The sequence below is a fragment of the Salmo trutta genome, chromosome 4, assembly GCF_901001165.1.
Source record: "Salmo trutta chromosome 4, fSalTru1.1, whole genome shotgun sequence".
Classification (NCBI taxonomy): Eukaryota; Metazoa; Chordata; class Actinopteri; order Salmoniformes; family Salmonidae; genus Salmo; species Salmo trutta.
In genome coordinates this window covers 42740831-42763601 of record NC_042960.1, presented here as the reverse complement: position 1 = coordinate 42763601, position 22771 = coordinate 42740831, and the positions used below count along the sequence as shown (strand labels likewise).

The following is a 22771-nucleotide window of genomic DNA, read 5'->3' as shown; positions in this document are numbered from 1 at the left end:
CTGACCATCATTCTATCATCCTGAGTCCAGCTTACAAGCAAAAACTAAAGCAGGAAGCATCAATGACTAGGTCAATAATGAAGTGGTCAGATGACGCAGATGCCAAGCTACAGGACTGATTTGCTAGTACAGACTGGAATATGTTCTGGGATTCTGCCGATGGCATTGAGGAGTACCCCACATCAGTCACTGGCTTCATCAATAAGTGCATCGATGACATCGTCCCCAAAGTGACTGTACGTACATACCCCAACCAGAAGCCATGGATTACAGGCAACATCCGCACTGAGCTAAAGAGTAGAGCTGCCGCTATGCCCTCCGACGAACCATCAAACAGGCAAAGCGTCAATACAGGACTAAGACTGAATCATATTACAGCGGATCAGACGCTCGTCAGATGTGGCAGGGCTTGCAAACTATTACAGACTACAAAGGGAAGCACAGCTGCAAGCTGCCCCATGACACGAGCCTATCAGACGAGCTAAATCACTTCTATGATTGCTTTGAGGCAAGCAACACTGAAGCATGCATGAGAGCATCAGCTGTTCTGAAAGACTGTGATCTCGCTCTCCGTAGCCGATGTGAGCAAGACCATTCACAAGGCCGCAGGGCCAGACGGATTACCAGGACGTGGTACTCCGAGAATGCTCTGACCAACTGGCAAGTATCTTCACTGACATTTTTAACCTGTCCCTGACTGAGTCTGGAATACCAACATGTTTCAACCAGACCACTATAGTCCCTGTGCCCAAGAACACTAAGGTTACCTGCCTAAATGACTACCGACCCGTAGCACTCACGTCTGTAGCCATGAAGTACTTTGAAAGGCTGGTCATGGCTCACATCAACACCATTATCCCAGAAACCCTAGACCCACTCCAATTTGCATACCGCCCCAACAGATCCACAGATGATGCACTCTATTGCACTCCACACTGCCCTTTCCCACCTGGACAAAAGGAACACCTATGTGAGAATGCTATTCATTGACTACAGCTCAGCGTTCAACACCATAGTGCCCTCAAAGCTCATCACTAAGCTAAGGAACCTGGGACTAAACACCTCACTCTGCAACTGGATCCTGAACTTCCTGACGGGCCGCCCCCAGGTGGTAAGGATAGGTAACAACACATCTGTAATGCTGATCCGCAATACGGGGACCCCTCAGGGGTGCGTGCTCAGTCTCCTCCTGTACTCCCTGTTCACTCATGACTGCATGGCCAGGCACAACTCCAAAACCATCATTAAGTTTGCTGATGACACAACAGTGGTAGGCCTGATCCCCGACAACAATGAGACAGCCTATAAGGAGGAGGTCAGAGACCTGGCCGTGTGGTGCCAGGATAACAAACTCTCCCTCAACGTGATCAAGACAAAGGAGATGATTGTGGACTACAGCAAAAGGAGGACCGAGCACAACGGGGCTGTAATGGAGCAGGTTGAGAGCTTCAAGTTCCTTGGTGTCCACATCACCAACAAACTATCATAGTCCAAACACACCAAGACAGTCGTTAGCATTGGCTTGTGAAACTAACTTCCTTCATACTGGGTGCAGAGACATAAAAAGGTGTCCATGAGTTCATCTGACACTAGGGAAGTAGATAAAGGGCTTCATTGCCAAAATCCCGAAGTATCCCTTTAATGTCAGTCATGTGTTCCCCCATAAATGTACAGGTAAGGGGGAGAGGGAGAGATTATGAAAGAGAGAGATAATGACTGACCAAGACTCAGAGAACAATATTAGAGAGAGCGAGAGAAAGAGAGAAAGGTGAGAGAGAACGAAAGAGGGGAAGAGAGATTCAGCACAACAAGCAACACTGTTTTCACGCTTGTGGGCCAAGAGAAATTAACCTCAACATTAGAAACCTTGTTATACAGTAGACATGATAAATTAGAGCTTGGGTCATAAACATCACAGCAGAATTACAGTCAGACTAACCCATAACCCTGGACAAAGGAAAGCAAATGGACAGAAACGGCACCAAATCAAACAAAATTCAGCTTAAACTGATGAGAAAATAAGAACAGATACAGCAGCATAATGACTACTGATCAGAGGTGACCTAGGTGAGAAAAACATACAGAACCCATTCTCTAGTCTTTGCCTTTTCTATATCCCCTGTGCCTACATTAACCATAACAAATGTAGGCACATAAAACAACAACCCTCTTAAATCACCCCAAAAAGTGAACTATCTAACTGAATCGTGTGAAATTTGACTTTTCAACCGTATTGTAATATTTTGACTGTTCCAGCACAGATGTACTCACTGGGTCTGTGCCAGGCAGCCTGGAGCCAGGGTCGGCTGGGAGTCTGGGATGTGCTGCAGGTTAGTGAGCTCCAGCATGTCCACCTGAACATCAGTGGTGTGTCCTGGAAGAGGCTGCAGCACAGTCAAGATCTTCTCCACCAGGCTGTCACCATGGTGACCAGCAGCCCCTGAGGACAAATACAAACATAGAGAAATGTAAAACCAACAACATAGTCCAAGTAAACATAAACTCCTGTGTAAGTGGAATAGAATGGGGACTGCGGAAGTGTCACAACAAAATACCCTTTCTGTTAGGGAGGTGCAGCAAGATGATGTCATTGAGATGTGGGGAAAGTGTGCATGTGTGTTTGACTCTGCTGCAGGTTGACATGTTTATGGACATCAGAAATTGTACAAGATTGTGACATGCACCTGTTAGATCCAGTGTCCTGTCGATGAAGACGATGGATGCTTTATTGGTGGCAGTCTTTCTGCGGCTTTTTGCTTGAGGATGGTTGGCCAGTTCCCCAGCGATGAGACGGCTCATTGGACCCACTGCAAAGCTCTCCTCCCGGGTGCTGGTGGACTCAAACATGGAATTAACCGCAGAGGCCAGGGTTTTAATTTCAATCTGCAACTCCGGAGTAAGAGACTGCATGTCAACATCAGTCAAACTGACAAACCTCTTCTTCTCTGTTCGTTTTATATTGATGGTCTTGAGGTCCTGTGGCAACAGCGGGAACAGGTGCGCGAAGGTTGGTGCGAGAAGGAGCTGTGGTGACACCGGAGCGAAGACCACGGGCGCATGTATAACTTCAGCGGTGTAGTTCATATCTCCCATCCACTCGCTCAGCTTCTCTTCAAACTGCTCGAACACAGGGTTCCCCTCTAATTCAGCAGTGACATTGTTAGCGAGGAGTTGTATAGAGTGGGCTACGGTGGTGAAAACAACACAATACTGAAAGTGACTGAGTCCAATAATGTCTTTGATAATGTCAGCTGTCCTCCCCTTCAACAGAGTGCTCACCACAAACACAGCTTTTGGTTCGTTTTCACCACCGGCTTCGAAGCTTGAAAACTCTTTTAAATTACGAGCACCAGCCTCAAATACACTTGTAGCTCCACCGTTCCAATGAAGACTCTCAGCACACTTGTCGTCCATGAATACAACAGCTTTCTTTACCTTTGACAACACTTTGTCCCACATGTGACCGGGGAAACACGTAAAGACCTCAATCGGTAACATTTTGTAAATGCAACTGTCGTTTAGACCGACCAAAAATACAAGATTTCTATAAAATTGTCAGGTAGAAGTTATTTCAAAACAACAACACAAACACATGTGAGTCTCTTAATAGTGATGTGGCGTTCCACGTCGCGACAGATATACGTCATCATGCAGCTGCTGCGCCGGTTTCCATGTAAGAATGTGCTGCATTTGCTATTTCTTACCTCCTAGCATATGTTATCATTGCTTATTTGTGTACTTCTTGTATGTATACAGACTATTCTACATTATTTTTTTTAAATTAAACAATATATATATATATATATATATATATTTTTTTTTTTTTTTTTTTGCTATTTCTTACAAAACTGAAAGCAGACTAATTTGAGTTTCCTCATAATAGCTATATACTATCCACACTACACAAAAATACATTTATTTTTTGACTAAATTGAAAAAAATAAACCATACATAAATAAAGGTATGCTTGTCATGAGTTCAGAAACAAAGCAAGCTTGTTTGACCCTGGCAAATACTGTACTACTTTATATACTTTAAGAAATTGATACATTGTCTCATCTCGAGACATACTGACCAATGGTAGAGTCCTGTTTCTTCCGACGTAGATTTACGTCGTGTATAGAAAGGTCCCTATAGAAACGTGTGTGGGTAAAGTAAACTGTCACTTTTTTTTTTTTTACCATTAAGGTTTGTTTTACGCATGCTACCGAATACCGATAAGGTTACAAGCCGTCCTATTCCGTTATTTATTTTAAATCCCCGTTATATGTAACAGTTTGACATTTGAACATCTGCTCTGTAAAAATCTCAAGTTTGGCGAAATAACTGGATTTTCAATTCGTTGCCAGTTATTGTATTTGATAGAATATCTGTCAAGTTGTGATTCACAGAAGTGACTGGATTTGGGTAGACATGTCCGCAGAAATGGACAAAGCAACTGATGCAAGCGGGGGCGATGAAGAAGAATGGTTATATGGAGGTATGCTAGTCAAAACAGATTTGATGACACTATCTAGCGCATAAATAGTAACATTTTCTTTTGTCCACTGCTCTGTGTTTGGCAAACTTGAAAGTACGTGAGCTAAACAGTTCTGTTAGCTAGAAAGCTAACCACAACACCAGAAACAACACGTGCACCAGCTTACCACGTTGACATCGCAACAGCTGTTGGCGATGTTTTTTTCTCTCTTGCTAAGCAGAAAGAATGATTGAGTTCTGGCATTTACAGTAGATATTTGGAGACTGTCATTTTGTCTGTTTAGGTTTTGAAGTGTGTGTATGATGCAAACATGCTGATGTTTCTTTTTTGTGATAGATGAGAGTGAGGAGAAGGAAGAGGAAGAGGCACCTAATAGGTAAGTGACAGGTGAAACACCCACTGTTAAACTGTCTGTTTTACATAGCAGACAGTCACATGGCTGTCTGTCCTATTCTGTCCTCAATTTACCACTTGCCTAGATCTCAAATATGTACTGAGCATTCCTGCAAACCAGACCTACACCAGACTACACTGTTAAATTGTTCCTTTTGTAAAATACTTATGCCCACATAAATTAGGTGTGTATATACTTGCAGCATAATACAAATGTTGGACACACATCCACACATTATATATTTATTTATTTATTTATACCCATCTTTTTTTTGTGGCACTTACACAAATGACACCTGTTCAGCTTTTTACACGAATATACTAATCACGTGTCTATGTTATGCTGTTTGAGATTCACAACATATATTCACACTATTCACTCTTAGTCAGCTTGTACTGGTTCTGCAAATCTGTTTTATTACCTTCTCCAGCGTCATCCCCCCCTGTTTGCACTAATGATTCTTGTGTTCAAACCATTTTGACCGTGAGTGATAATTTACGACAGTAAGCAGTGAACTGATTTGAAATAAGATGGGCTAGCAGCAGCTTCATGCCCCATTAGGACCAATTTTGCTTTATTAATGAAGCGTTCAGATTGAATGCACTTCTCACTGCTCAATAATGACTGAGCGATATCATAATCGTTGTCTCTGGGTTGCGTGTGTTTGACGCCAGTGTGCGCGCAACGCCTGAAATGTGCGGCCTGTCAAGTGGAACATTAAGAACAGTTTGGATGCTTGTTAAATCCGTGGCAGGGCAAGCACTGTTTGTTTGAACGGGGTAAAGTGGATCTAAGCCATCATTAGATAGGGGTTCTGACGGTTGCTCATTGGGCTTTGTTAAAGCATATCGCCTCGGCGTAAACGCAGCCTGATTCATCAGTTAAGCTACAGTTACTTCACCTACAACACCGCCCTCAGAGAGGGAGAGCGAGAGTACGTGTGTGTGTCACGCAACATGCCATGGGGAGCATGTTATCTAAATGATATCACATCTATCAAGCTCTGGTCCACTTAAAGAAAGGATGAAGAGAGTTGACCCTTTTCAGAATCAAACATGGTCCGGCAGCTCAAAGAGAGACTATTATGTTACGTTAGGGACTCTTCAGGCAATAGGCTGTCATTTTACATGTATCCCTTTACAAGGAAATGTATTTAGTCTGCAGACAAGTGATATCCCTGTTTGCAAATCTCTTTTAACTTTCCCCTTATTGTCTATTCTTCAAATGTTACAAAAGTCTCAGTTTAAGTAGACGTTGTGGTCCTAGTGATGTTGTGTGTTTTCTTTTCACAGTGCAAAGGCCCAGCCGACTGCTGAGGAGGTCCATGAGAATGGAGTAGTGAAGCAGGTACCTACTGCTGAGGGTTATGGAGGAGTCAACCTGGGATAAACAACTCCCTTCTGAACCTGACTCACCTGTTGGAATGGCAATCCATCATGGAATTCCCTCAGAACCAAACTTTCTACTTGGAATATTCTTCTTTAACTGTGTGTGTGTGATTCATGCAAACATGCTTTTATGAATGTATATTGTCTTTGTGTTTCTGTAATGTCAGGATACAGGCCAGGAAGATGAAGAAAGTGACAGTGACAGTGAGGATGATGATGACGTGTGTGTAACCATTGGCGATATAAAGACCGGAGGCTCGTCTCAGCCTTTCAAGTGAGTATCTATACAATAGCAAGGTGTTAACCTCTTAGATGTAAGGTCCCCTTTTTCGACCTGCGTGGTTCTTGTACCGGTTCCCACCTACATTTTCGCTTATAAATCGATCAGTGGATACCGTAGATCGAAATGGCTTGCTTTGAGCGATAGTATAATTTGATTATGCTATATTTAGATAGCATATACAGTTGAAGTCGGAAGTTTACATACACTTAGGTTGGAGTCATTAAAACTCGTTTTTCAACCACTCCACAAATTTCTTGTTAACAAACTATAGTTTTGGCAAGTCAGTTAGGACATCTACTTTGTGCATGACACAAGTAATTTTTCCAATAATTGTTTACAGACAGATTATTTCACTTATAAATTACTGTATCACAATTCCAGTGGGTCAGAAGTTTACATGCACTAAGTTGACTGTGCCTTTAAACAGCTTGGAAAATTCCAGCAAATGATGTCATGGCTTTAGAAGCTTCTGATAGGCTAATTGACATAATTTGAGTCAATTGGAGGTGTACCTGTGGATGCATTTCAAGGCCTACCTTTAAACTCAGTGCCTCTTGGCTTGACATCATGGGAAAATCAAAAGAAATCCGCCAAGACCTCAGAAAAAAGTGTAGACCGCCACAAGTCTGGTTCATCCTTGGGAGCAATTTCCAAACGTCTGAAGGTAACACGTTCATCTGTACAAACAATAGTACGCAAGTATAAACACCATGGGACCACGCAGCCGTCACACCGCTCAGGAAGGAGACACGTTCTGTCTCCTAGAGATGAATGTACTTTGGTGTGAAAGGTGCAAATCAATCCCAGAACAACAGCAAAGGACCTTGTGAAGATGCTGGAGGAAACGGGTACAAAAGTATCTATATCCACAGTAAAACGAGTCCTATATCGACATAACCTGAAATGCCGTTCAGCAAGGAAGAAGCCACTGAAGAAGCCATAAAAATGCCAGACTACGATTTGCAACTGCACATGGGGGCAAAGATCGTACTTTTTGGAGAAATGTCCTGAGGTCTGATGAAACAAAAATAGAACTGTTTAGTCATAATGACCATCATTAATTTTGGAGGAAAAAGGGGGAGGCTTGCAAGCCGGAGAACACCATCCCAACCATGAAGCACAGGGGTGGCAGCATCATGTTGTGGGGGTGCTTTGCTGCAGGAGGGACTGGTGCACTTCACAAAATAGATGGCATCATGGGGGAGGAAAATTATGTGGATATATTGAAGCAACATCTCAAGACATCAGTCAGGAAGTTAAAGCTTGGTCGCAAATGGGTCTTCCAAATGGATAATGACTCCAAGCATACTTTCAAAGTTGTGGCATAATGTCTTAAGGACAACAAAGTCAAGGTATTGGAGTGGCCATCACAAAGCCCTGACCTCAATCCTATAGAAAATTTGTGGGCAGAACTGAAAAAGCGTGTGCGAGCAAGGAGGCCTACAAATCCGACTCGGTTACACCAGCTCTGTCAGGAGGAATGGGCCAAAATTCACCAAACGTATTGTGGGAAGCTTGTGGAAGGCTACCCGGAACGTTTGACCCAAGTTAAACAATTTCATGGCAATGCTACCAAATACTAATTGAGAGTATGTAAACGTCTGACCAATTGGGAATGTGACGAAATACATAAAAATTGAAATTAATTATTCTCTCTACTATTGTTCTGACATTTCACATTCTTAAAATAAAGTGGTGATCCTAACTGACCTAAGACAGGGCATTTTTACTTGGATTAAATGTCAGGAATTGTGAAAAACTGAGTTTAAATGTATTTGGCTAAGGTGTGTATAAACTTCTGACTTCAACTGTAAGTCATTTCAAGCCTTATTCGTACAGTTTTGTTGAATAGGAAATGCATCATGTAAAATATTTAATATTTTAGTCATATTTGTGCTGTGTACTCCAGCTTGTGTCCTCAATAGTGACGACACCTCAACAATTTAACTATTTTTACCAGAAAGGTTTTAACCTTTTTTTGAGTATGCAGCATTACTAGTTATTGTTTATGGCCCTCTCATGATAAATCATTACTTTTCGGGATTACGTAGATTACATTTCTGATTACTTTAGTTACATTTAACTGGTTTTAAATACAACAGTGTGTTACTGTCCTGCAATCTGGATTAGTTTTGATGCTCCAACTTGAGTTGAAAAGAGCATAATATATTAGACCATGTACATTTTAGGTGGAAAAACCTTTTGTAGAGAGCTTTTTTTCACCTGGCTATTGGCGCAACTAGCATCTATTGCTGTTGCCTCTCCTTTGTCACATCATTTTATGAGTCATGATTATGGTTCTATGTTACAGTATGCATCTTTGGCAGCATTTTATCTCACCACCCATGTCACTTTCAGGGGTCTTCAAAGCACATTCCCCCGCATGAGTCATGGGCAGCGTTTACACAGGCAGCCCAATTCAGATTTTGTTTTCTTTGACCAATCGGTTCAGCTCTGAAAAAGAGATGTGAAAAAATCTAATGTGATTGGTCAAAAGAACAATTAGTGGAACCAATGAGTTGGGCTGCCTGTAAGTGCAGCACGTCTCTGTGTGTGTCCCCTTCTAGTGGTGATGATATTTTTTTTTTTCATTGTGTAGTGCTTTTGGATCCACACCAGTTAATCTCAACATTAAGGCTGCAGGGAGAACACATGCGTCAGGTAAACACCCCTCATCTATTCCTGACTTCTGACCTTAGAAGTGAGTGTACAAAACATTAGGAACACCAGCTCTTTCCATAACATAGCTTTCACCTGGTCAGTCTATGATCCCTTATTGATGTCACTTGTTAAATCCACTTCAATCATTGTAGATGAAGGGGAGAAGACAGGTTAAATAAGGATTTTTAAGCCTTGACACAATTGAGACATGGATTGTGTATGTGTGCCATTCAGGTAGTGGTAAGAGTGTGAAGTGAATGTGTCATTGACTGTGTCCTGTTGTTTCTGGTGCAGTTGGCCCCAAAGCCAAAGGAGTGGACCTGGATGCACTGGGCAGTGTTAACGGAATCCCTGTGTTGGAGGTCGACATGGAGTCTTTTGAAGAAAAGCCGTGGAGAAAGCCTGGTAAGGGGTGTGTGTTGGTTGGTGTGAGGTTATGTCTTTTTGCGTGTTCTGTGCAGGTGTGAGCTCAGGTCTGGCTGATGAATGGTTTGTGACGCGGTCTGTTCAGCTTTCAGTTATGTTTGTGTTTAGGTTCGGACCTCTCGGACTACTTTAACTATGGCTTTAACGAGGACACCTGGAAGACCTACTGTGAGAAACAGAGGAGACTACGCATGGGGTATGAGGGCATGAACCACGCTTCGGCCACTAAAATCATGGTAAGATATCATTACTTTTGGACATACAGTGCCTTCAGAAAGTATTCACACCCCTTGGCTTTTTCCACATTTTGTTGTGTTACAGCCAGAATTTAAAATGGACACACAATCTACACACAATACCCCATAATGTCAAAGTGGAATTATGCTTTTAGAAATGTTTACAAATACATTTAAAATGAAAAGCTGAAATGTCTTGAGTCAATAAGTATTCAACCCTTTTTTTGTAATGGCAAGCCTAAAATAAGTTCAGGAGTAGAAATGTGCTTATGTCATATAGTAAGTTGCATGGACTCATGTGGTGTTCAATAATAGTCTCTTACATGATTTTTAAATGACTACCCCATCTCTGTACCCCACACATAAAATTATCTGTAAGATCCCTCAGTCGAGCAGTGAATTTCAAGTACAGGTTCAACCACAAAGACCAGGGAGGTTTTCCAATGTTTCTCAAAGAAGAGCACCTATTGTTAGATGGGTCAAATATAAAATAAAAAAGCTGACAATGAATTTCCCTTTGAGCATGGTGCCGTTATTAATTACACTTTGGATGGTGTATCAATACACTCAGTTGCCGGAGAGGAAGGAAACCGCTCAGGGATTTCACAATGAGGCCAATGGTGAATTTAAAACAGTTACTGAGTTTAATGGCTTTGATAGGAGTCTGAGGATGGATCAACAAAATTGTAGTTACTCCACAATACTAGCATAAATGACTGAGTGAAAAGAAGGAAGCCTGTAAAGAATAATAGAAATTCCAAAGCAAATACTGCAAAACATTTGGCAAATAAATGTACTTGTGTTAATAAATGTACCAACACGTCACTGAGTATCACTCTTCATATTTTCAAGCATGGTGGTGGCTGCATCATGTTATGGGTATGCTTGTCATCGACAAGGACGAGGGAGATTTTTTAGAATAAAAAAATATGGAATAGACTAAGCACAGGCAAAACCCTAGAGGAAAACAGTCTGCTTGGTTCAGTCTGCTTTCCAGCAGACACTGGGAGACAAATTCACCTTTCAGCAGGACAATTACCTTAAACACAAGGTCAAATATACACTGGAATTTCTTACCAAGACGACATTGAATTTTCCGAATTGGCCTAGTTACAGTTTTGACTTAAATTGGCTTGAAAATCTATGGCAAGACTTGGAAATGGCTGTCTAGCAATGATCAACAACCAACTTGACATAGTTTGAATATTTTTTTTTTTTATAATGCGCAAATATTCAAAAATTGAGGTGTGCTATGTTCTTAGACTTACCCAGAAAGACTCACAGCTGTAATCGCTGCCAAAGGTGATTTTAACATGTATTGACTCAGGGGGTTGAATACTTATCTAATCAAGATATATTAGTGTTTTATTTTCTATTAATAAAATCAATTACACAATTCAATCCATTTAATCCCACTTTGTAACACAGCAAAATGTGGAAAAAGCCAAGGGGTGTGAACACTTTCTGAAGGCACTATAGATATAATATTATAGATTATCACAGTATAAGTGCAAGAATTGTTCCCATTTTAAGAAACATTCTCAGGCTTTGACATTGAGGCTGTGTGAGTGAGTTGCTGTTCCTCTTAGGTCCACCAGGGACGTTCAGCCCATGGCGATAGGGATGGGGCCCTTTCCTGCTTAAGGTCTGACTACTCCTCCCCCAGCAACCACTACAATTCAGGCTCCTCCAGGTAGGTACTCTGCCCCCACCCTCTCCCCTTCCTACCACTGTGTATGTATCACAGCAGCTGTGGCATGAAGGACCAGACTACGCATGTCTATGGTAACCACTACCAGCCTAGCCTGCCATCACTGCCACACTTCACTGGTCAGTGTCACCTGGACCCCATCAAGGTGGTCAATTTATTTAGATTTTTTTTATTTGACCTTTATTTAACCAGGTAGGCCAGTTGAGAACAAGTTCTCATTTACAACTGCGACCTGACAGTCAATGGGTCAAGTTTGTATTGGTCAGTGGTACCTGTGTCTGAGGTAATGTTCTTACCAAACACAATGTTACATCCTGAAATGTTACAAGTCATGGAAGGTATGCTAAGTCACTTAACTATTAAGTGGTTTGAAATAAAGGTAGAGGTGCTGCGAGCGTTGCTTAGTTAAAGTGCTCTGTTCCCTCTCTAATGAAGTCCTCATGTGCACCACCTCCCGTCACGTTCCTGTTAACGGCCACCTGTGAAGCGTTGTTTAGCGTTGGGGCAGGCTGAACCCTGCGGGGGGGGGGGGCTGCTTTTACCGTGTGAAGACGGAGGCCATGGAATTTGACTGCTCAATTACAGCGGCCAATCATTTACGGGCTTGGGCTCGTAGTAGCAGGCATTAGCAGACTGTGTTAGTAAATACTCCTCCTCTCCTCTCAGCCCCATGGCCTCATTCTGGTTCCACTCAGGGACCAAGTGCTCTACACCTCAAGGAGGAGTGATGGACTATTACAAACACACACACCCACCCCTCCTCTCTCTCGCCCTCTCTCACTCTAGCTGTCTCTCTCTCTTTCACACGCTCTCTCACTCTAGCTGTCTCTCTCTCTTTCACATGCTCTCTCACTCTAGCTGGCTCTCTCACTCTAGCTGTCTCTCTCTCTTTCACACACACTCTCTCTCACTCTAGCTGTCTCTCTTTTACACGCTCTCTCACTCTAGCTCTGGCTCTTTCCCTCTCCCCTCAGCTACCCTCTCGCTCACTTGCTCCCTCCAATCCTGTCTGTTGTGAGTTTTAGCATGGCTCATGTCAGGTTGGTCCAGACTACAGACAGGGGGACAAGGGTGACCAAGACGGGCCACTTAATTAAAGGTCTGTCTCTATAATATGCCCCCTCCTCCTCCTCGCTCCCTCAGCAAAGTTCCCCCAGTGGAGGTCATATGATTCTGAGCATTATTCAGCCAGGGGGAAAGCAGGAAGTCAGAGCATGACAAATACACACAGCATTGTGCAAAGGATAAAGTGTTAAACGAGGTCCCACACTACACTACAGACCATCTCTCTCACTCTATTGAGCTGTGAGAACGCTGGCAGCTCCAGAAGGGTGAAAGTGGAAACTTGATGCTTGGTTGAAGGAGCAGATATTTGATTCTTTCCACATTCTCTAGATGACTGTGTCCAGCCTAAGGGAGGCTGTTGGTGGAATGGGGTTATCGTAGACCTTTCTTGTTACATAAAACTGTCATTTTAAGTTGCGACGTGTGTGTCAGCTTCCGGGGCTAAGCTGCTTTGTTTTCTATTTATCTGATATTCTGGTGTTTTTAGAGGCCAGAGAGAGGGACAGAGAGAGGGGGCATTAGTGAGCCTGTAGCTCATAGCATCACATCGGGCTGCTGCATGATGCAGTTTTTCTGCTTTCCTCTTGTAATGTTTACTTTAGATTAAGTCCTAGTGACAGAAAGGGGTTAGTGTCCCATCTGTGTTTGGGGACAGGGGGGTTGTTTTGGGGAAGTGTTGTTAGCAGAGTGCAGTGAGAGGATGACCCAGATAAGGAAGGTCATGAATTAATGGACCTGGAGGATGCTGATGGGGTCACAGGCATTATATAAGTCTTCTACATCTGTAGTTTATGGGATTTTGAAGGCAAAAGGCCATACCCAGGTCACATCCTGAAATGTATCTGCATTTTATAACTCTATAACTAAAAACAAGAGATATACCTAAATATGCATACTTGTTATACATGTTCCATGCACAGATACCAGTTGTATTATGTATTCTGTGTGTTTACTCTGTGTTCTGTGCTGGTCAGTAGAAAGCCATGCGGCACCATTGATGTTATTGGGGGACAAACTGGTACCATCAGCCGGGTAGAGGGACGAAGACGTCACAATATAGAAGGAAATAACATCCAGGTAATGTGTGTCTGTTTTAATGTGATATTCTAAAATACACCCTGGGTGTTTCTCAGTATACATACTACCGTGCACCGCACTCTCATGCTCAAGTCCATTCTCCGAGGGCGTTCTCTTGAGTACGTTCTTGTGAGGACAAGTGTGGAGACCACATAAAATATTGATTTGAGAAGCACTCTCACTTCCCCCTACTGTATTACCTCACCCTGCACCTCCCCATTCATTGAACCTTCTTCCAGCCAGGACAACGGCAATAGAGACTAAACAAGTTTATACACTAAGCAAATGTTTTACGTCATACTTCTGAGCTAGCTGTATGGGAATCGTAATAATCTAGCTAGCCAGCTAGTTTAACAGGTAAAAACGATGTAAAACAAGTGTTATGCAAGGTATATGGCTAGCTGTCCTATTCTTTGTGGGTAAATGGCTACTAATTCTAAGTTGTTAGCCATATTACATTTCTATGTGCTTTGACTGAGTATTGTAGGCAGGTAAATGTGCCAAAAATGGACACGGTATGTATTTATTAACGTACCAAGATAAAATATTGTGGTCAGGCAACATATTAGTTGAATGGGCAACATCTCTCGCGTCAGATCAAATAATGGCCGACATTGCTTTCAAGAAATATTGCGTTGTTTTTTTGCACGGTTGCGTCATATTTCTGTGCATACTCTCTGACGCTTGCGTCGATGCATGCTTCAAAATACACCACATCACCAAAAGTATGTGGACACCCCTTCAAATTACTGGATTCGGCTATTTCAGCCACACCCGTTGCTGACAGGTGTATAAAATCGAGCACACAGCCATGCGATATCCAACAAATGTTGGTAGTAGAATGGCCTTACTGACGAGCTCAGTGACTTTCAATGTGGCACCGTCATAGGAAGCCACCTTTCCAACAACTCAGTTTGTCACATTTCTGCGCTGTTAGAGCTGCCCCGGTCAAAAATGAAGTGCTGTTATTGTGAAGTGGAAACGTCTAGGAGCATCAACGGCTCGGCCACGAAGTGGTAGGCCACACAAGCTCACAGAACGGGACTGCCGAGTGCTTAAGTGCGTAGCGTGTAAAAATACGTCTGTCCTCGGTTGCAACACTCACTACCGAGGTCCACTACTGAGTTCCAGTGAAGGGAAATCTTAACACTACAGCATACAATGACATTCTAGAAAATTCTGTGCTTCCAACTTTGTGGCAACAGTTTGGGGAAGGCCCTTTTTCTTGTTTCAGCAAGACAATGACCCTGTGCACAAAGCGAGGTCCATACAGAAAGGGTTTGTTGAGATCGGTGTGGAAGAACTTGACTGATCTGCACAGAACCCTGACCTCAATCCCATCGAACATCTTTGAGATGAATTGGAACGCCGACTGCGAGCCAGGCCTAATCACCCAACATCAGTGCCCGACCTCACTAATGCTCCTGTGGCTGAATGGAAGCAAGTCCCCAGGGTAATGTTTCAACATCTAGTCGAAAGTGTGGAGGCTGTTATAACAGCACAGGGGAGGACCAACTCTATATTAATGCCCAAGATTTTGTTTTAATGAGATGTTCGACAATCAGTTGTCCACATACTCTTGATCATGTAGTGTACGTACTAACAGAATACTCATCCGAGAAGTGCCCCCCCCCCCGTGCTCCGTTTCACATACTTTGATTCAGAGTCATGCTCCAACCCTCCTGTACTGCAATTTGCATGTTCACGGTAGTATGCATAGTGAGAAAAAAAAAACTATCTTTCCTCCTTGCATTAAGCTAGTAAATGTACCTACCTAGTCTGAGATTTGTTTTTGTGTGTGCATTGCAGGTGCTTTCTGAGCCCCCCTCTGATGCTGAGCCTACTCCCACTAAGATGCCCCCCTTTTTTCCTCCCAACATCCCCCCGCCTCCTTTCCCGCCTCCACCCCACAATGTCAGCTCCGCCCCTCCACTCATTCCTCCACCACGTAAGTGACCTCAGCCCCACAAACGCACACTAGCGCACAAACACTGCTCCATGTCTGGGTGTCCTCTGATCAGCAGCACAGTTATGGAATGTAGAGGATAAGGTTAAGGATTGCATAAAGACACTGCTTGGAGGTCAGACAGACTGGTGAGGGTCACTCTCTTGACGCCACGGCGTGTTGGCTCCCTGGGGTCATGGGAAGATGACGTTGAACTATGACATTTCCCACTGTGATTAATTAGTGTTAGTGGCCACAATTTCTCTCTCTTTTTCAATCTCTGTTTTTCTCTCTCTCATTCTCTCACTCGCTCTTTCTCTCTCTCTGGCTCTTTTTCTCTCTTTCTCTCACTCGCTCTCTTTCTCCCTCTGGCTTTCTCATTCTCGCTTTCTCTTTTTCTATCTTTATTTCTCTCTTTGGCTCACTTTCTATTTATTTCTATCTTTCTCTCTCTCTCTCGTCCCACTGTGATTAATTAGTGTGAGTGGCCACAATTTCTCTCTCTATTTTTCTCACTCGCTCTGTCTGTGTATGTGTTGATGCATCATTAGTACAGCTGAGGGGTTTGCGGGAACAGATTACAGTATAACCCAGAGTTGCAGGTGGAAATCCCATGCTGAGAACCCTTGAAGGACAGGCTTTTTTTAACCCGCCATGCGTCATGGAGCATCCAGCTGTATAAATGACTGATACGTTCACCATGCCAATCCTGGAGGAATTGTGTTTGAAGCTGCACCATAAGTGATAATAAATAACACTGCATGTTGAAGGACAGGGTTGAGAGTTGGAGGTGGGTTAACATAACATAAATGTGTGTTTGTGTGCGCATGTGTCTGCCCTCTCTGGGTGAGTGTCTTCCCCCCAGGTGTGTGTAATTCTGTCCAGGTGTGTGTCTGTCAGTTTGCCTGACTTCCTCCTCATCTCCTGATGAATATGAGGCAGAAGGCAGGAAGGACCCTCTGGCCTGAGCTCACAGCTGATCGCAGGCTGCTACCGCTTCATCTTCAAAGATTCCAAAATAGCAGGCCCCCTACTCACCCCTCACGCACCCCCAGCACCCCCTAAGTTCATTGAGCTCCATACCGCCTGTTGTTCAATGCGTGCCAAAACTCCTAATATAACGAAAATATCAAACATCCCGGTGACCCTGGCTTTGAAGTGTTTTTTTATTATCTGTGCCACTCCTCCTCCTTTAAGTTACAGGCCCTGCCTCCTTTTGTGATGCAAATGTCCAACGTGATAAAAATAGCTCCTGGAAAAAAGAAAAAGTGCAGAGCCAGCAGATTGTGGCACAAGAAATGTGCTGAACAGACCAACCATGGAAAGAGGGAGAGAGAGGGGGCTTTGTTACTCTTGGTGCAGTAGGGTCACATTAGCGGTCTAGTATTATTGCATGATGGGGACACGTTTTAGTGCAGGGTTGTGTTGTCATTGCAGGCCAGTTTGTGTAGTGAAGCACTAAGGGATGTTGTCTGGAGCTCTAGTGTAGCACTTCTTGTACTGATCAGTGTAGTTTGGCAGATACCGTGTGGGTAGTTTGACACCTGTACTGACACTATCCCTGTAAAAGCAATGTTATCAGTGTCTGTAGACCAGGTTTCTGGGTCTGTTAGTCTCAGCAAACAACACACGTTCCCACAACTTTAGAGATCGTTCCATACGTCATTACCTAACGTTTTCATATGAATGTTCCGGTGATGTGCAAGGACTGTTTCCAGGAAACCGTTCCCTTTAATGTTAAACTGAATTTACCCAGAACGTGGTTACCATGTTCTCAGAATATTAATGTTCTAGTCACATTTCATGGGATGTTGCAAGAACATTAATGTGTCGTTTTTTTTTTAGGGTTAGGACAATATTTCTTCAACGTCACACCAAACACACACAGAACATGTTTTCAGAATATAAGATATTAATGTTCTAGACACTTTTCATGGAAATGTTGCAAAAACAGTCCTGTGTCCAATGACGTTTAAAACAGGATGTTCTGTCATGGTCCCCTGGTGGTTTTTGTCTAGTTCCCAGCTCGTTCCGAGGACGTTCCTAAAGGAGGTCGCCTGATGGTTTCAAAGAAAATGTTCTAACCACTGTTGCCGAGCCCATCAAGGCTCTGATTGGATCTGTTTGCGTCTCTTTGTCTGTTGGCAAGGTAATGGATATCCACACACAACCAAACAGTGTTTTTAACATAAAATAGGCCTTTTCACAATGCATTGTTCTTAGCCCTAGTCTACACTGGCCTTGGGTTAACTTATCATCAAATTGTATTTGTCACATGCGCCGAATACAACAGGTGTAGACCTTACAGTGAAATGCTTACTTACAAGCCCTTGTCCGACAAGGCAGTTTTAAGGAAATCCCCCCCCCCCCCCCCAAAAAAAGTATGAGATAAAAGTAACAAATAATTAAAGCGCAGCAGTAAAATAACAATAGCGAGGCTATATACAGGGGTACCGGTACAGAGTCAATGTGCGGGGGTACCGGTGTCGAGGTAATTGAGGTGGTATGTACATGTAGGTAGAGTTATTAAAGTGACTATGCATAGATAATAAGAGTAGCAGCAGCATAGAAGAGGGTGGATGGGGGGCAATGCAAATAGTCTGGGTAGCCATTTCATTAACTGTTCAGGAGTCTTATGGCTTGGGGGTAGAAGCCTCTTGGACCTAGATTTGGCGCTCCGGTACCGCTTGCCGTGTGGTAGCAGGGAGAATGGTCTATGACTAGGGTGGCTGGAGTCGTTGACAATTTTTAGGGCCTTCCTCTGACACCGCCTGGTATAGAGGTTCTGGGTGGCAGGAAGCTTGGCCCCAGTGATGTACTGGGCTGTACACACTACCCTGTGTAGTGCCTTGCGGTCGGAGGCCGAGCAGTTGCCATAACAGGCAGTAATGCAACCTGTCAGGATGCTCTCGATGGTGCAGCTGTAAAACCTTTTGAGGATCTGAGGACCCATGCCAAATCTTTTCAGTCTCCTGAGGGGGATGACAGTTTGTTGGTGTTGTGGACGCCAAGGAACTTGAAGCTCTCAACCTGCTCCACTACAGCCCCGTCGATGAGAATGCGTTTTTCCTGTAGTCCACAATCCTCTCATTTGTCTTGATCACGTTGAGGGAGAGGTTGTTGTTGTTCTTGCACCACACGGTCAGGTCTCTCACCTCATCCCTGTAGGCTGTCTCATCATTGTCGGTGATCAGGCCTAACACTGCTGTGTCATCAGCAAACTTAATGATGGTGTTGGAGTCGTGCAGTCATGAGTGAACGGGGAGTACAGGACGGGACTGAGCACGCACCCCTGAGGGGGCCCAGTGTTGAGGATCAGCGTGACGGATGTGTTAACTACCCTTACCACCTGGGGGCGGCCCGTCAGGAAGTCCAGGATCCAGTTGCAGAGGGAGGTGTTTAGTCCCAGGGTCTTTAGCTTAGTGATGCGCTTTGAGGGCACTATGGTTTTGAATGCTGAGCTGTAGTCATTGAATAGCATTCTCACATACAGTTTACATACACCTTAGACAAATATATTTAAACTCAGTTTTTCACAATTCCTGACATTTAATCCTAGTAAAAATTCCCTGTCTTAGGTCAGTTAGGATCAACACTTTATTTCAAGAATGTGAAATGTCAGAATAATAGAGGGATTTATTTCAGCTTTTATTTCTTTCATCACAATCCCAGTGGGTCAGAAGTTTACATGCACTCAATTACTATTTGGTAGCATTGCCTTTAAATAGTTTAACTTGGGTCAAACGTTTCCGGTAGCCTTCCACAAGCTTCCTACAATAAGTTGGGTGAATTTTGTCCCATTCCTCCTGACAAAGCTGGTGTAACTGAGTCAGGTTTGTAGGCCTCCTTGCTCGCACACTTTTTCAGTTCTGCCCACAAATTTTCTATAGGATTGAGGTCAGGGCTTAGTGATGGCCACTCTAATACCTTGACTTTGTTGTCCTTAAGCCATTTTGCCACAACTTTGGAAGTATGCTTGGGGTCATTGTCCATTTGGAAGACCCATTTGTGACCAAGCTTTAATTTTCTTGACTGATGTCTTGAGCTCTTGCTTCAATATATCCACATAATTTTCCTTTCCTCATGATGCCATCTATTTTGTGAAGTGCACCAGTCCCTCCTTCAGCAAAGCACCCCCACATCATGATGCTGCCACCCCTGTGATTAACGGTTGGGATGATGTTCTTCGACTTGCAAGCCTCCCCCTTTTTCCTCCAAACATAACAATGTTCATTATGGGCAAACAGTTCTGTTATTGTTTCATCTGACCAGAGGACATTTCTCAAAAAATCCAATCTTTGTCCCATGTGCATTTGCAAACCATAGGCTGGCTTTTTTTTTATGGCGGTTTTGGAGCAGTGGCTTCTTCCTTGCAGAGCGGCCTTTCAGGTTATGTCGATATAGGACTCGTTTTACTGTGGATATAGATACTTTTGTACCCGTTTCCTCCAGCATCTTCACAAGGTCCTTTGCTGTTGTTCTGGGATTGATTTGCAATTTTTGCACCAAAGTGCATTCATCTCTAAGAGACAGAACGTGTCTCCTTCCTGAGCGGTATGCCACCTGCGTGGTCCCATTGTGTTTATACTTGTGTACTATTGTTTGTACAGATGAACGTGGTACCTTCAGGCGTTTGGAAATTGCTCCCAAGGATGAACCAGACTTGTGGAGGCCTACAATTGTTTTCTGATTTTCCCATGATGTCAAGCAAAGAGGCACTGAGTTTGAAGGTAGGCCTTGAAATACATCCACAGGTACACCTCCAATTGACTCAAATGATGTCAATTAGCCTACCAGAAGCTTCTAAAGCCATGACATCATTTTCTGGAATTTTACAAGCTGTTTAAAGGCACAGTCAACTTAGTGCATGTTAACTTCTGACCCACTGGAATTGTGATCGAGTGAAATAATCTGCCTGTAAACAATTGTTGGAAAAATGTTGTGTGTCATGCACAAAGTAGATGTCCTAACCGAGTTGCCAAAACTATAGTTGTTTTAACAAGAAATTGTGAAGTGGTTAAAAAACAAGTTTTAATGACTCCAACCTAAGTGTATGTTAACTTCTGACTTCAACTGTATGTGTTTCTTTTGTCCAGGTGGGAAAGGGCAGTGTGGAGTGCAATATAGATTGCATCATCTGTGGATCTGTTGGCAATGTATGCAAATTGGAGTGGGTCTAGGGTTTCTGGGATAATGGTGTTGATGTGAGCCATGACCAGCCTTTCAATGCATTTCATGGCGTGAGTGCTACGGGTCGGTAGTCATTTAGGCAGGTTACCTTAGTGTTCTTGGGCACAGGGTCTATGGTGATCTCCTTGGAACATGTTGGTATTACAGACTCAGACAGGGAGAGATTGAAGATGCTTGCCAGTTGGTCTGTGCATGCTCGGTGTACACGTCTTGGTAATCCGTCTGGCCTTGTGAATGTTGACCTTTTTTAAAGGTCTTACTCACATCGGCTGCGGAGAGCGTGATCACACAGTCGTCCGGAACAGCTGATGCTCTCATGCGTGTTTCAGTGTTACTTGCCTCGAAGCGAGCATAGAAGTTATTTCGTTCCTCTGGTAGGCTCTCGGCTGTGCTTCCCTTTTGTAGTCTGTAATAGTTTGCAAGCCCTGCCACCTCCGAGTGTTGGAGCCGGTGTAGTACGATTCGTTCTTGTGGTACAATTTGATCCTGTGTTTACACAAGCATTTGTTAACCCTGGGCTTTCACACTAGTTGTCCAGTGTTTTGGAATAACGGACAAACACAACATGTGACCAACATCCATGCCGGTCAGTGCCGTATTGAGATTAGAGAGGACATTTTTTTTTTTTTATATGAGCATGGCCTTGTTTCTATTACAGCTTATTGGATGTCTGTCATTCATATTCCATTCACCCAGCTCAATGTAACATTGCTAAGTTTAGGCTACTACATGATACTCTGATTTGCCCTATAACCATAATGAGGTTTCTGCAACCTAGCCTACAAATGAAAGTTTATAACTCAGGTGCAGGTCGAGAGACATATTGGAGTAATTAAGGTGACAGACAGCAACGCATTCAATACAGCATTGCACACACTTGCCTGCGTCTAGCTGATCTAGGGTGGAGTCATTCGTCCAACCAGTTTCTATTGGACAAACAATCTTTTTTTTCTTTTATTGGACAAAATCATGTAGTTCCCTCCCCATTTCGTTCCATTTCCTTCTGTTTAAGAAACGTTTTTCAACAGAATCGGCTGAATGAATACAGCCCTGATCACTCGCACATACAGTTCACATTTATAGCCTACATCTTTGTCATCATAACGTTATAGTCAACAAACTTTAACTAACGCGTTAGTAAATGTGTACAATCATGCAGTACAGTGTACAGCAAAAGCGTTTGTACACATTGATTGGATCGTGGGTTTACTATCACGCAGTACAGTTTACAGCAAAAGCGTTTGTACACATTGATTGGATCGTGGGTTTACTATCACGCAGTACAGTTTACTGCAAAGGAAGATCAGAATGCCGTGAACCAAGAGCATGTGTGTTCAAGTCCTAGGAAAGGACATGTTGAATAGTAATGACTGTACAAATGACCGTGCACGATGTGATCATGTGTGTCAAATATGTATGTTGAAAATTTTGTATATTGAAAGCGTGCGTGTGTGTGTGTGTGTGTGTGTGTGTGTGTGTGTGTGTGTGTGTTCCTAACCTTGCCAACCGACAAAGAGCTCTGAATGGATCAGGGCCTTGATTTGCTTGGCAACAGTAACAAGGGGTGATGTTTGTTTGGGACCATCAGGCGACGTCCTAAAACCATCTTTAGGGAACAAGCAGTGAATTATCCAATAACCTACACGGAACCATGACAGAATGTCCTATGTTTTAAACGTTCTTGGACACAGGAATATTCTTGCAATGTCCCGTGAAACGTGTCGAGATCGTGTAATATATTATATCCTGGCAACCATGTTCTGTGTATTGTAGACCGTCATTGTAAAATAAGAACTTGTTCTTAACTGACTTGCCTAGTTAAATAAAATAAAACGTTTGGTGTGACGTTGATGGAATATTCTCCTCACCCTCAGAAAACTGGACACAGGAATGTTCTTGCAACGTCACATTAAAC

General features: G+C 43.3%; 2 protein-coding genes across 7 annotated transcripts in view; one reads left to right on the top strand and one right to left on the bottom strand.

Moving 5' to 3' along the window:
* The window catches only part of LOC115192390 (sec1 family domain-containing protein 2-like), a 156399-nt gene extending 152749 nt beyond the window's left edge, over nt 1-3650 (bottom strand). Inside the window, exons 1-2 of the mRNA XM_029750830.1 lie at nt 2685-3650; nt 2272-2440 (exon numbers count right to left, since the gene is read on the bottom strand). Coding sequence (XP_029606690.1) covers nt 2272-2440; nt 2685-3498 — 983 coding nt within the window. The 5' untranslated portion in view covers nt 3499-3650. The remainder of the gene's footprint in view (nt 1-2271; nt 2441-2684) is intronic.
* A 242-nt stretch (nt 3651-3892) lies between these two features.
* fip1l1a (FIP1 like 1a (S. cerevisiae)) overlaps nt 3893-22771 on the top strand; it is a 43634-nt gene continuing 24755 nt past the window's right edge. Inside the window, exons 1-10 of one of the 6 annotated variants that reach the window (XM_029750825.1) lie at nt 3893-4480; nt 4817-4856; nt 6167-6221; nt 6430-6536; nt 9145-9206; nt 9501-9611; nt 9741-9868; nt 11458-11561; nt 13619-13721; nt 15531-15669. In XM_029750825.1, coding sequence (XP_029606685.1) covers nt 4414-4480; nt 4817-4856; nt 6167-6221; nt 6430-6536; nt 9145-9206; nt 9501-9611; nt 9741-9868; nt 11458-11561; nt 13619-13721; nt 15531-15669 — 916 coding nt within the window. In that variant the 5' untranslated portion in view covers nt 3893-4413. The remainder of the gene's footprint in view (nt 4481-4816; nt 4857-6166; nt 6222-6429; nt 6537-9144; nt 9207-9500; nt 9612-9740; nt 9869-11457; nt 11562-13618; nt 13722-15530; nt 15670-22771) is intronic. The other 5 variants (XM_029750824.1, XM_029750823.1, XM_029750826.1 and 2 more) reach the window with 5 other exon arrangements.